At 41.2% G+C, this 15,363-nt stretch overlaps 1 protein-coding gene across 8 annotated transcripts in view; it reads left to right on the forward strand.

Annotated features, from left to right (window-relative positions):
• Positions 1-15,363, forward strand: part of USH1C (USH1 protein network component harmonin) — a 154,956-nt gene that overhangs the window by 101,610 nt on the left and 37,983 nt on the right. For 4 of the 8 annotated variants that reach the window (XM_033928390.1, XM_033928393.1, XM_033928396.1 and 1 more), the window contains exon 15: positions 1,307-1,383. In XM_033928390.1, coding sequence (XP_033784281.1) covers positions 1,307-1,383 — 77 coding nt within the window. Of the gene's footprint in view, positions 1-1,306; positions 1,384-7,747; positions 7,798-9,911; positions 10,065-11,757; positions 11,875-12,273; positions 12,805-15,363 lie in introns of all 8 variants that reach the window. The other 4 variants (XM_033928392.1, XM_033928394.1, XM_033928397.1 and 1 more) reach the window with 2 other exon arrangements.

Consider the following 15,363-nt stretch of genomic DNA (forward strand, 5'->3'; position numbering starts at 1 on the left):
GATGCACTGGAATTGAGACGGGAGGAGAAATAAGGTAAGTTTTTAAAACACATTGAGATTGAAAATCAAAACAAAGGGAGATAATGTGCTGAAACGACAAGGGCTGTAAAATTAGTAATTCACTGCTCAGCATTTCTAGACTAACTTGGTACAATAGCAAACCTGCTAACACAATGGAGACTTTGTGATGGGCTCTTTCAAGAGCACCTGAAACAAGATATTGAAGATAGAGCCTTACAGATTTGCAGGTGCAAACATAAACTGAAGATATTTCTGGCAAATTAACACTCGTACAGAAACTGAGGCTGTGTAAATTTGCTGGAATATTTGCAGCCATGAGAGCTTCAGTTTTACTGTAAGTCCCTCTAACTCACCTGCATTGGAGAAGTTTTGGAAGGCTCACCATAAATTAAAAGAGGGTTATGGTGCGATGTACATCTGGCACTCTTTATGTGAAGTTCCCAGTAGTGCCCTCTAAGGTGCCCCACTGCTCTGCTGGTATGTCTTTGTGGCCAGTACATTACAATTCTGGCCCCTCCCACTTCCAAATGGTCTGGATTTGAACATTTTGGACGTTTTTGAGGTCGAAAATAGCCAAAAATGTTAGGCATCCTAAGGAGGTCTAATTAGCCAATTTTCAAAAAGATTAAAAAAAAGGTTTTGAAAATGGATGTTTTCAGCAACTGAATTTTGGACACACCTCTCTGGACATCCAAATCGGACTTGGAACGCACTATTGAAAATAGCCCTTCAAGTTTTTATTAAAAATTTGATTAATTGCTTATCGTAATTTCTAGGCGATGGTACAGTACAATAAATGGGAATGCATGCCGTCCTTAAAAAATAAGTCTAAAATACAAACTAAGAACATGGACTGACAATGTGACGGGTGAAATACAATAAATTAAGGAAAGGAGGCGTAAAAAGGCAGAACAAGGGGTGGAGGGAAGTCTGCCATGATTCTTAAAAAATCAGAGCAGGAATCGGGTGCAAACTGATGCTTGAGTTTAAAAGGAGCTGGGTTGGAATTAAAACTCAAAGCTTTTCAGGGCTCCTTTGGTGGCTGATTTTAACCCCTGGTCTGCAAATATCGGCCCCAAAATACATAAATGGAAAGGAAGGCTAGTTTGGAGGTTATGACTTCTCGTACTGGGCTCAGCTTCGTTTGGCTAGTCGGGTATCTCATAGATTCTTTCTTGCCAAATTCCCTAATCCAACGTAACAGTTCCCTGAATTTTCTGATTGCCCTTTCATTTCTCTTTCCTCTCCTGTCTGTCTGTCTGTCTTTCCTTCCTTTCTTCTTTAGTAGCTGGAGAGGAAGTTGTGCATCAGCAGTTTGCAGAAGATGAGCTGGCTGAGGCGATTGGAAGGCAGAGCAAGCAGGTTGGCAGTTCATTCTCTCCTCATGTCCCCAATCAGGCTGTTCTTATTCTGTGTTGTTATTTTTTTTTTCTCAGCTCTAAAATCAACACACACCTTTTTTTTTTTTTTTGCAAAACTGTTCTGCAGAATGTACTGCCTGCAGGAGAAGGGTGGAAAGCCATTTCATTTTCTGACATTTGGAGCGAGAATAAGTGTCAGTCAGCTCAAGAGACCTAGAAGCAGTAGATGAGAAATGTCCCCGTCCCCCCCTTCCATCACTTACAACATCAGTGTCTCTTAAGTGCAAGAATCTGGCACCAGAAAACAAATTATCTACATGTGTAAACAAAAAATCTATTTTAGATCGGGAAGTGCAAATGTAACTTTTCCACAACATTTCTGTTTGTGGAGTAGAGAATGACACGGGGAGAAATGTGTCGCCATCCCCGCAGGAACTCAATTTCCTCGTCCCATCCCTGCGAGTTTTGTCACTGTCTCTGCCCTTTCCTGTAAGCTCTGCCTTAACCACACAAGCCTCAAACACTTATGATTTTAAAGTGTTTGAGGCTTGTGCAGATGAGGACGGAGCTTAGGCATTGGTGGAATGAGGCATTATGACATCACAATCTGAACTCTAGAATGTTGCTACTTAGGATTTTAAAGTGTTTGAGGCTTGCGCAGATGAGGACAGAGCTTAGGCATTGGTGGAATGAGGCATTATGACATCACAATCTGAGCTCTAGAATGTTGCTACTTATGATTTTAAAGGGTTTGAGGCTTGTGCAGATGAGGACGGAGCTTAGGCATTGGTGGAATGAGGCATTATGACATCACAATCTGAGCTCTAGAATGTTGCTGCTTATGATTTTAAAGGGTTTGAGGCTTGTGCAGATGAGGACGGAGCTTAGGCATTGGTGGAATGAGGCATTATGACATCACAATCTGAACTCTAGAATGTTGCTACTTAGGATTTTAAAGTGTTTGAGGCTTGCGCAGATGAGGACAGAGCTTAGGCATTGGTGGAATGAGGCATTATGACATCACACTCTGAGCTCTAGAATGTTGCTACTTATGATTTTAAAGAGTTTGAGGCATGCGCAGATGAGGACAGAGCTTAGGCATTGGTGGAATGAGGCATTATGACATCACACTCTGAGCTCTAGAATGTTGCTACTTAGGATTTTAAAGGGTTTGAGGCTTGTGCAGATGAGGACAGAGTTTGCAGGAATGGGGCAGGGACAGGAAAAGAACTCATGAGGACAGGAAGGGAAAATAAGTTCCTGCGGGGACGGAGGAAAATTTGTCCCCGTGTCATTCTCTGTTGTGGAGAAAGTGGAATTGACTCTTTCTGCATGGTTTAAGGTGATGGCATTGCTAGTGCTGCAAAATGTTGCAAATAATTACTATAATTAATATTCACCAGTATCTGAGGTGAATACGTCTAGTAGCATATGGAATGGATGCACGATTTTGCTTTTTCATTGAATGGCTTATGTATATAGAAGCAGTAAGGAAGTAAAAGTTAATGTGCTAGGTAACATCTTATTATCTGTATCAGTGTGCCAGTATTATAGTCTGAGTAACTTGATTTTTATTTTTTTTAACACGGCTAATATTTTATCACATTTGTAAACATAGTTCTGTATATCACAGACCGTCTTTTGATTGCAATATGTGTGCAGTGAAGCTCATTCAGTAGGTTTCCTCATTGACTTTCAACCTCAGTATGTATAAACATGTTATCCCAATATTTAGCACTATTTAACCAGCTAAGAACGGCTAAGCACTAATATTCAGCGCGAGATGGTCACCGAATATTAGCGCTTAATAGGTAGCTGGCTATATCTCGCAACTTAGCCAGCTATCTGTGAAATTTAAAGCGCTAGTCGGCTATTTTTTGTGGACAAATCGGTCTGCTTAAATTGCTGGCCTGTTTTTGGTCGCTATAAACTTAGGCCCAGGTTCTCTATTCGGTGCTGATATCGACAGCTGCCTAAAATGTGGGCGCCGATCCTGTGTCAATCGCGCAATGGCACTGTATAGAAAATTGAGCCTCTGTGAAAGATAGCGCTGGAAATGTAGCCCAGGGTGAATCGTGTAAATAAAGGTGCTTTACAGTGCCTTACGCCACTTCTAGTGTTAACCATGCCCGTAGTGGCATTGGGTGCTGGTAGGTGCCTCCGGAGACGCGATTCTGGTGCCTTTTATTTAGGCGCCGGTAGGCGCTTTAAATTCAATGATCATCACCGTTTCAAATAGCGTTTCTCAATTGACTTAGGTGCTGATAGGGCACCATTTATAGAATTTCTCTCTTAGCTAGCGCCAAATATTGACTTAGCCAGCTAAATTTATAATGGCCAAAAATAAACTGGATACTCAATGCCGGTCACCGGAAATGGCCTGACATTGAATATGCGAGCTTAGTGCCAACTGCAGGAGTCAGCCCGGCTAACTCTTATGGTCTGATTATTGGCCCCGTTGTCTACTATACCTGGCATAATATAGACTCTATGAAAGGGATCAAAAACTGATATATTACAGGCAGTCCCCGAGTTACAGACGCCCGACTTAGGTATGACTCATACTTAAGAACGTGGTTGCGACTTCATTTTATTTCACTGAGCAGTGTTTCCAGTGTCATAGACTCCTACACTTCTCCTGCAGCAGAGTCAGGAATGAAGCATGGCCACATTAAGAACAGTGTGTGGTTGTGAATGCCTGTTGGCCCTTTAGTCAGCTGGGAGCAGAGGTAAGCAGCAAGAATCTTAAAATCTGAGTTACGTACAAATCTGACTTCAGAACAGCTTTAAAAATGTAATTCGTTCTTAACCCGGGGACTGCCTGCATTGCATTGTGGCGCAGTGGTTGGAGCTATAGCCTCAGCACCCTGGGGTTGTGGGTTCAAACCCCACGCTGCTCCTTGTGACCCTGGGCAAGTCACTTAATCTTCCACTGCTCCGGGTACATTTGTGAGCCCACCGGGACGGATAGGGAAAATGCTTGAGTACCTGATTGTAAAAACTGCTTAGATAATCTTGATAGGCGGTATATAAACACCTAATAAACTTGAACTGTTTGATATATCTGAGCTAAATGAGTGGTGTATGTCTAGTTCACTGTTTTACCACAGTCAAATTTACTGCATGAATCATAGTAACATAGTAAATGATCGCAAATAAAGATCCGAATGGACCATACAGTCTGCACAACCGTACTTTCTCTTTAATTTACTGATTTAATTTAAATTGTCCTTTCTCTTAGATATTTCTGGGCCAGAAACCCAGAGCTCTACCCGGTACAGCGCTTAGGTTCCGTCTGCTGAAATCTCCATCAAAGCTCACTCCAGCCCATCTTAACCATCCCAGCCATTGAAGCCCTCCCCAGCCCAACTGAATGGCCATATACGGGACACAGACCGTGCAAGTCTGCCCAGTACTGTCCTTAGTTCTTCAATATATACCATTATATTTTCATTAGAGATCCTCTGTGTTCATCCTACACTTTTTTGAACTCTGTTGACGTTTTCATCTCCACCCTGCAGTACTCCTTTAAACTTTGAATCATGCAGTGTTCCGTAGAGAGGATTTAATATTAAGATTCATGACCTGATTTATATTCTGTGTCTATGGGAGGAAAAATTGAACAACCTCTTTGTAAATGAATCCTGTAATGAGCTGGAAAGGAGTATGTGCAACAAGGACAGTCCAGGACTGTTGGTGTACTTGATATACAGGAATTCTAAAAAAGATAAAGAAGGAACCGAAATGTTAGGTCAGCCAGAAATAAGGGATGATACTATTTTAATTAGATTTTTATTGAACTTTACTCCATATCATATTGCATTTGAAACCAGGTTCAAATTGGTTCTAAATGCTTTCCTTGATAGTTGGAGGCAGCACATTTTGCTGTTTTAAAACCATTTTCCGTGTTCTTTAGTTCAGGGAAAATGAGGTACAGATGGGGGGAGGGGGATGTTTGATAAGTGGGAATGCAAGGGCCTATAACCAGTTAGTGGGGAGGATAAGTTTCTCTCTTTCCAGGAGCTTTGGGAGAGAAACTTATCCTCCCCACTAACTGGTTATAGGCCCTTGCATTCCCACTTATCAAACATCCACCTGGATTGGAGAGGGGAGACTTTTTAATAGTCCATCAGGTGCAAGGCTATATGAAAAATTGGAGGATAGAGAGACAATCTCAAACTACCATACAGTAAACCCCTGCGAATTCGTTGGTTCACGAATCGTGGACTCAGTAATTCGTGGTATTACCTGACTTGCCACTTCTTTGTACTAAAGTCATGATTACACCAATCAGGAGCTGCTTTGACACGCTATCTGGCATGTCAAAGCAGCTCCTGATTGGTGTAACTATGACTTTAGTAACAGGAAGAGGTAGTCGGCGCATACCGCGAGTGATTTTCTGCACCTGCCGGCGCCCCAGCTGCCCTCTCCTGCCTTTTGACAGGCGAAAAACGGAACCCCTGTGAATTACGGGGGATTACTATACTGTATATTCTTTTGTATAAAGACAGAAGAGCACTATTACAGGAAAAACGTTTGTAATCAATCAACAAATAAAGTGAAGGAAAAGACCTCAGTTGATATCTCAGTCTAGCACAAGAACTATGCCTCAGACAACTCCAAACATCACTGGTCAAAAAAAAAACCTCTACTCTAAAGACATTGAAAAAGACAAAAAAACAAAATGGCTTTTCTTTACACAACGAGTGTAATTGCTGTCTCACTGGAACAATTCCAAATACCACTGCAAGCAGTCATGAAATAGTTTCTCAGTTCAGTACTAGATTACTCTACCGCTTAATCTATTTCTTGCTGGTCTCGTTCCAAACCTGGAAAACTCACCTGCGCTGCGGCATAATATTCAAACTCGACCGGGCATCCCTGTTTCACTACTGTTGCATCAGGTGAATTAACTCTGTTCCTCAGCCTCAGCTTTCAACAAAATGGTACAGACGCCAGTTTTTCAAATCTTCAATGCGTCATCAAGCTCCGCCCATACTACCAAAAAAAAAAAAAAGAGCCCATCAAAGCTTAGAAAAATGCTGACCATTCTAATTTTCACATTTAATCCATGTGGTGCCACAAAATAAAAAAAAATTAACGCATCCACTTCTGCTCTTTTTGTTGCAAAAGCTTAGAAAAGTTTCTCCGGCACTGGATTCATTGTAATTGCACCTCGGTCTATTTCCTCAAAGCGTCATATTGCTCCAGAACAGGGGTGTCAAAGTCCCTCCTCGAGGGCCGCAATCCAGTCAGGTTTTCAGGATTTTCCCAATGAATATGCACGAGATCTATTAGCATACAATGAAAGCAGTGCATGCAACTAGATCTCATGCATATTCACTGGGGAAATCCTGAAAACCCGTCTGGATTGCGGCCCTCAAGGAAGGACTTTGACACCCCTGCTCTAGAGCTTCCTTTCTCTTTAAACGGGCTTGTTGTCTTAGTATTATTAATCTATAGCCCTCTGCTTTGACTTTCACTGTTTTCAATGAGTTTCTAGCAAGGAAATTGAGAAATTCTTTGATTCAGATCACAAAAACAAGAGTTACTGGAAATGTTACCCCTCTCCATGACTCATGCCGTTGTATCGGGCGATGGTGCGCCCGCATTTGGAGTACTGCGTCCAATATTGGTCGCCGTATCTTAAGAAGGATATGGCATTAGTCGAGAGGGTTCAAAGGAGAGCAACACGTCTGATAATAGGTATGGAAAACCTGTCATATTCTGAGAGATTGGAGAGGCTGGGTCTCTTTTCCCTGGAGAAGAGGAGACTTAGAGGGGATATGATAGAGACTTACAAGATCATGAAGGGCATAGAGAGAGTAGAGAGGGACAGATTCTTTGAACTTTCGAAAAATAAGAGAACAAGAGGGCATTCGGAAAAGTTGAAAGGGGACAGATTCAAAACAAATGCTAGGAAGTTCTTCTTTACCCAACGTGTGGTGGACACCTGGAATGCGCTTCCAGAGGACGTAATAGGGCAGAGTACGGTACTGGGGTTCAAGAAAGGATTGGACAAATTCCTGCTGGAAATGGGGATAGAGGGGTATAGATAGAAGATTACTGCACAGGTCCTGGACCTGTTGGGCCGCCGCGTGAGCGGACTGCTGGGCACGATGGACCTCGGGTCTGACCCAGCAGAGGCATTTCTTATGTTCTTTTTTTTTTTTTTCAGGTTGCCAGCATCAGAATAATCTAAAGTTGATAACTGTACGTGGGCTTTGACAACCCCATGTTTATGATTCCTTCTCCAGATGTTCTTCTGAACTTTAAAACACTTGTGTGGAGGGCTTAGCGTGGGCTAGTTGTACACATTTTTCAACCATCATTTCTTTCTTTTTTTTTTTTTTTTTGCTTAACAGCATTTGGGTGGTTTTATCGATATGAAGGAAAATTTCCAACAATTCGAAAGGTACAATGTGTGCAGAGTGCAGTGTGCTCAACACTCGGTTGCTGTGATTACCTGGTTTAACTTATTAGGCCTTTGTACTCAAAAGATTTTAGCAATAATTAAAAAAAAACGAAAGGAAATAAACCCCCCATGAATTTTCCTTCTTCAAAATGTAATTGGAACTGTATTTTCAGAATCCCAAGTTATATAGTCTGGTATGTGTTGAATTGTATTTGAAATAAGGATGCAATATATTTTATCAGCTGTGAATCTTTGTTGCCATGTGAATCGTGGCAAGATTAAAAATAAAATAAATCTCCAATTGCAGTTACCAAGCGTGTTTGGCGCTGAGCCTAAAGCTTGATCTTTAAATAGGTAGATAAGAGTCTCACGCTTCCAGGTAGAACATAAATAAAGTTGTGGGAATGAATTTATTAAGGCCCTCTTTATTAAGGTACTTGGGTTGGCCACTGTTGGAAAGAGGATTCTGGGCTTGATGGTTCTTCGATCTGTCCCAGTATGGCATTTCTTATGTTCTATTGACAAGTGGAACTCACTAATAACTTCCTAAAAATAGGCTAATGCTAGATCGAGAAATTCATATAAGTGAAATTGAACTAGAGACCTTGGATCTCAAGTGCCCGCTGTTATTTTGCCTTTAGAACAAGTCTTGGCTAATAACTTTCTTGCAGGCTATCGGTCCATTGGTCTCTTTTGTTCACTTTTTATATAAACTTTTTCTTTATATAATTCATTTTTTTTTACCCTTATCTTAGATTTTTATTATTATCGCTATAGTACTTAGCTCGGGTGTAGTTTCTCTACCCGGCCGTCTGGAAACGATAGAGCTTACGACGGAAGATCTCCGTTTCGCTCTCACTCTAAACAAAGAGCTTCTTCAGGCAAAATAACAGCGGGCACTTGAGATCCAAGGTCTCTAGTTCCATTTTTTATGTGCGGTTTTCAGTTATGTTAAAAATAACATGGTAATTTTAGGAAAGAAGTATGCAGTCATTTTGAAATGAGAAAAAAATAGTACAAATTTCAGTAGGAAAGGTGATAGTAGAGATAGGAAAGATAGAAGTGTGCTTGCCTTGCTGAGCCAATCCCCGTGGAGGTATCATATGCAAGATTAAAAGGGAATAGGAAGGGGGTGTCAGCCTAGGGTGGGGGGTCAGTCGAAAGCATAAGAAAATAGGAAACTTTTCAGGAGAATTTTAAAGCGTTTGGGGTTAGGTTTGAGTCTTATGTTATCAGGGGGAACATTCCAGGGAGAAAAATAAACATTATAGATTGCAGTGCAATTTAAAGACATTTCACGAAAGCTCAACTACACTCTGTAACGGTATCGTATTAAAACTTCTCTTAAAGAGTTAATAAGTATCTCCCATTACAGCAGCAACTGCACAATGAAAGTCCATTCTGGGAATTTTAAACTAGCCTGTATGGTTGATATTGGACTAAGGAGAAAAAAAACTTTGTATTCACAACAGGAACGCGCTTTTTTTTTTAAAAGCTCCAGTTTCAATTCACAAAATATAACACCTAGCAGAGCTAAACCAATCACAGCTATGACTTGTAAACTAGGCCAGTCGTATATTTTTTTCACCACTTTCTAATACTGTCAAAATTTCCATTTATTAGTTCTGCAACTTAAAAACACCAAAAACAGTGTGCGTTATGGTGGGCAATAGTGATCTTGAGTAATGGGGCTGTCAGTCTGCTTTTATTATGAAGCATCTCTGTGGTCTTTTCCCAAAGGACAGCTTCTCAGTGACTTTAGGACAGGGAGGTTGTGTTAAGGTGTCACTGTTTATTCATTCATTTACAGAAATATAAGGAGTTTTATTTTCTGACACGAATCCCCCTTCTTTCTGCGAAAACGTGTAAAGCAACTTGCACAATGCATGTGGTGCCATTGCATGTGATGTTGGAGTGGGGGGTTTCCAGGGATTGTTGCTTGATGTAAAGGAGGAGAAAGGGTTGCCCAAAATAGGCGTTGGTTTTTTTTGTGAAAGGAACAAAATGGTTGTGAACGAAGGTCTAAGCTTGCAGTGATGGATGGTGTCATATGGCTTCTGTACGTTGGATTTTGTGGTGTGTTTTTTTTTGTATTGGACATAAAAACGTCTCAGAAAGGCAAAGACAGAAAAAAGTCCAAGACTGATAGTCTGTTTGAGCAGAAGAAGAGTAAGAAGGAAATGGAGTTTGAACAAAAACTGGCCAAGGAAAAAGAAGAAATGTTGGAAAAAGAAAAGCAACTGAAGATCAGCCGTCTTGTACAAGAGGTATTGATTTGCAAATGCAGCTCTGACTGTCGATGGTAACAAACACTGAATAATGTCACAAGGCAGATTATGGAGAGAAATTGATCACATTGCCCTTCTGTCTACAAGTATGTGACATTAATGCCATAGTTTAGGAGCATCCCCAAATGTAAACTGCAGAATATACATACACATAAAAACATGATGGCAGATAAAAGCCAAATGGCCCATCCACAGTATCCACTATCGCCTCCTCTCCCTATTGGCTGAGGCTTTTAACATTTGCATATCCTCTTCCTATAGGCTAAGACTCTTTACACCTGCATTGTGATGTCATAGAACTTTATGGTTATAGAAACAGAAACATGATGGCAGATAAAGGCCAAATGACCCATCCAGTCTGCCCATCCACAGTATCCACTATCGCCTCCTCTCCCTATTGGCTAAGGCTTTTAACATTTGCATATCCTCTTCCTATAGGCTAAGGCCCTTTACACCTGCATTGTGATGTAATAGAACTTTATGGTTATAGACACAGAAACATGATGGCAGATAAAGGCCAAATGACCCATCTAGTCTGCCCATCCGTAGTAACCATTATCTCTTTCTCACTCTGAGAGATCCCACGTGTCTATTCCAGACATTCTTGAATTCAGACACACATACATACAGTGCATAAATTTGCATGTGGTGATGCACACCACAGTTAGTTTGCCAGGAGGCTTGGAAGGGACACGGAGAAGGAATGGTTTATATGGACCTATAATGTTAATGTGAGTTCTCTCTTTGACAAGGTGAATCTACATTGATAAAGTAAAATCTAGACATTGACATTTACACCTGCCACCTGGCACGAAGCTTGAAGGGGCATGTGTAAAAGTCAAGGTTAAGACCACCTGCAGTATCACATGACTTATATCTAAATTCCTCGTATCGAGAACCTCTGCTCTCCTGGCATCAACCCTTCCCCTCCATTAAGAATCCTCCCAGTCTGCCAACAACATGAAGATAATCCTCCCCTCGATGGCCCCACTCAAGATCCTTCCACCCTTCCCCGCCCCCCAGTCTCATCCTCAGCCTTACTGGAGGTCCCTTATGACTAGTGGAAGCGGGAGCGATTCCCAGTTGCTCCTGCTCCTTTGGCACCAAATTCCAACATGGTGTCTCTCTTCCCTAGAAGTAATCTCATGGTAATGTTCCTAAGGATCAGGCTGTTATTGCCCTTATATGGGAGCCTGACCCGTGTTGGTAATATGACAAGGTTTCCTCTAGAGATTAGTGAGACTCAGTTGGAACTTAGAGCTGAAGATTCAGGAGCGGCTAGGTATTGCTGCCACTCTCACTTAGACACCAGGGTCAGGGATAGGATTGAGAAGGGATGGGAGGGGAGGGTCATCAGGAGCATGCTATAGGGGGGGTCAAGCGGATAGGTTCTTGATTCAGAAGGATTGCATGTCAAGGGAGGTTTATGGGGTGAATATGCAAGCCACTTTCTACAAATGAAAAAATAGAAAACTGATTTTTGTTCTGACAGCAAATAGTGGACCAGGCAGATGAATTTCTGAAGGATGAATCTATGATAGATTACTGTAGGTTTGCATCTCTAGGTGTAAATCGGTTATTTTTCATTTATGTTTTAATGTGTGTCATTTTGAGGGTTACAAATTTAAACTTGTCCTATAACTTCACTTTGTGCAATGGTAATTAAAATGAGGTTTCAGAAACAGAGCGAGAGGACTTGGAGGAATCGGAAAAAGTTCAACACTGGGTGGAAAGACTTTGCCAGACACGGTTAGAACAAATCTCAACTGCAGAGAATGAATTTCCTGAGGTAATAGTCCTTCTCAAAGCACTATGGGTGAGCAGCCCAAATTTTGTTGTTGGTTGTTTGGTTGTTTTTTAGTTTACTGTGTTATGGGAATTTTATTTTATTTGTTTGTTTGTTTTTTGTGTTGATGGCAATGTCAGAAAGACCTACGTAAACTCCAATAGCCAGCATCAGTGAAGTTATGGCTGGTACCGAATGCCCAGGGCTAATTTAGCTGAATAAACATGTTAATGCTGAAAGTAAGAATATATTTTATATGAAGAGCTGCAAAGAGTTGAATAGATTGGAGCATACAAAAGAGTCGTCCTTTGTGTGTTACATCTTTGTTAGGATGGACCTTGGGCCTGCTTAGCAGTGTTAGAAAATATGGTTAAACTGAATTTCTGTTCCTGTTTATACTAGATGTCAGGTGATCATCCTCCCCCTACTCCTCCTCCTCCTCTTCCTCCTGCCACATCTATGCGAAGGTTTGCTGGCGGCCTGCAGCTTCACACAACAGACCTGGATGATATAAATTTAGATGATATAGATCGGCCTTCGAAACGAATGGCACCTCATCCCCCATCACCCCGCATGCCTTCTACAGCAGCGTCCCGTCCACTACCCCTACAAAACGCCATGGGTCCAAGAAAGCAAGCGCCGCCGCCGTTAGCGGCCACACGATCGCCGCTGCCGCAACCCTTTCGGATGAACTTGCCCCCACCTGCTCCCCCTCTCCCGCCACCCAAAAATCATCCCTTGCCATCACAAGTCAAGGCTTCTCTCCATCCACCAATCTTCTATTCGAATGAAAGAAGGGTCAGCCAGAACTGCCACTCTCCTGAAGCAGAAGGTACATTCAATGCCTGGGAAGTGAAAAACTACAGAGGGAGACCTGCTCCGAATCCCAGTAACTCTGCAAATGTAGAGCCCATGTATCCACCGAGTCCAAAGGTACCACTGCATTCTAGAGTGAGAGTGTGTGTGTGTTGGGGGGGGAGGAGGGGGGAGTTCCAATTTTTATTTTATTTATACTTTTTGCATGATCTCTATGAGCTGTTTAAAGTAGGGAATATTAACACCAGCCAATCAGAAATGACTTATTTAGAAATGGCAGTAGCGGCACAGTATTCCAAGTGGGGTCTGACCATTGCCCTATAAAGTTATAATGCCGCTTTATAGGGCAATGGTCAGACCCCACTTGGAATACTGCGTCCAACATTGGTCTCCCTACCTAAAGAAGGATATAAAACTGCTGGAGAGGGTGCAGAGACGAGCAACTAAACTAGTGAAGGGTATGGAGAAACTGGAATATGAGGATCGACTTAAAACACTGGGATTGTTCTCCCTTGAGAAAAGGAGACTGCGTGGGGATATGATCGAAACCTTCAAAATACTGAAAAGAATCGACAAAATAGAGCAGAAAAAACTATTTACATTGTCCAATTTGACACGGACAAGAGGACATGAAATGAAGCTAAGGGGAGGCAAGTTCAGGACTAATATCAGGAAGTTCTGCTTCACACAGAGAGTGGTTGACATCTGGAATACTCTCCCAGGGGAGATTATTGCGGAATCGACAGTCCTAGGCTTCAAAAGCAAACTAGATGCATATCTCCTTGAGAGAGGCATATAAAGATATGGTTGGCTATAAAATAAGCCAGGTGTATACCTAGCAGGGCCTCCGCGTGTGCGGATCGCCGGACTTGATGGACCGAAGGTCTGATCCGGAGATGGCGCTTCTTATGTTCTTATGAATCCTTGATAAAGCAAGTTTATTGCGAAACATGTTGGATCCGTAGTTCCCAGGTCAAACTAAAGCTGAGATGAATTTAAGTTAAGTATGAAATTCATCATTTAAATAATTTAGTAACATATTTATCTTTTTTGATTCTGAAGACGAATGGATCAAATATTTTTTAAAGCATCTATAAAAAGTTTTGAATGAAATAAGTCTGGTGAGGAATATTTTACACCATAACTCCTGCCAGATATAAGTCTATTATCAAGGGTGGGGGAGGTGTTTCTGAGGCCCTTTTTTCTATATAAGAACATTGGCACAATTATAAAATATGATAATATTATATTAAACAACAAGTATTGAGCTAAAATTGAACATTTGGATACCCATGTGTTGGACTGAGAATGCAAGTGTGATATTATCCGGGTAATTGAATTTTTGTGTACAAATTTGTGAGGCCATCTGGAGTGAGAACATTATAAAATAGGGAAAGCCATTTTTTTAATGGGAGGGTGTTTCTTAATATCAGAAGCACAAGAATATGCCTAGTCTGTAACCTAGAAAAAAAATAGTGAAAAAGACCATGTCCAGAGCTGAAATTGTTCAGACACCATGATCGAATCCTTCTAGAATAATATATTTTTAATGAGCAGAGTATATTAGCTATGCTGAAAGCCAACAATGAAAATAGTTGCAAGCTTTGGCTGGGTAATTGTAATGTTTTTTGATTAGTTTTGGACTCTTAGTAGTCCTGTGGAGAGCCATTTAGGATAAATCAGTCCAGCCAACTTTCCCTGGGAATCTCAGAATCTACATACAGCAAAACAAATATTGTATCTCAGATTCTAAATTGCTTTTAAGTCCATAACAAAAAAGAGCTGCCTCAGCTACAAAAAAAAAAATCCACCATATTATTTTTACATTAAAAAGTTTGTCAGTACAGAAATATAACTTTCTTCATTTCCTTTCTTCCTCACTTCCAAAACATCTTTGCCTTAAACTGTCTTATCCTAAATTCAAAATGCATTAAAAACTCATCTCTTTCTCCATTGTTTTCGATTCATGAACTCCGTCCTAACTACCTGATCCCCAAAACCCTCTCTCCTCCAGCACTAACAATTTTGTTTTACTTTACTCTATCTTGTTTTATTTATCTATCCTGCTGCTTATCTTTTCTGTTTTCCTTCTCTCCTATCTAATATTGTGGATCTGTCCATTTTCTATCTTTTATTCTGATTTATTTTTCGTACCCTGCTGTGCTGTTACCCACAGAAGGCAGTATATTAAGACCAATAAACCTTAGAAACTGATGATTCTAACTAGGTCCTAAGGAGGTAACTCTATAAGTGGGCACTCTGATCTTGTGGTCTGAGAGCCTGTTCTTTAATGGCATTCAGGTGCCCAGGTTGCATTATAGATCACTAGTATAACCCGGTATTTGGGTGCCTAAAATCTAGGCATCCCCAGTTACACCAACCATAGACCTAGGGCTCCTTTTACTAAGCGGTTTTAGCACGCACTTAGCGCACTCTAAAATACCGCACACGCTAGCCGCTACCCGCCTCCTTTTAAGCAGGCGGTAATTTTGTGCATGCGCTAAACACGCTAGCGCACTTTTGTAAAAGGAGCCCCTAGTGTAACTGCAGGCACCCAAATATGGCAAGGGTGCACATAACTTACAGTTTTCTACCCATTCCCCAAATTCTGTATATGGTGCCTTAAGTTGTGTGTACAAATTGATGCCCACGTAATTTAATTGTTTAACAAGTCTA

The sequence above is a fragment of the Geotrypetes seraphini genome, chromosome 19, assembly GCF_902459505.1.
Source record: "Geotrypetes seraphini chromosome 19, aGeoSer1.1, whole genome shotgun sequence".
In the NCBI taxonomy this organism is placed as follows: Eukaryota; Metazoa; Chordata; class Amphibia; order Gymnophiona; family Dermophiidae; genus Geotrypetes; species Geotrypetes seraphini.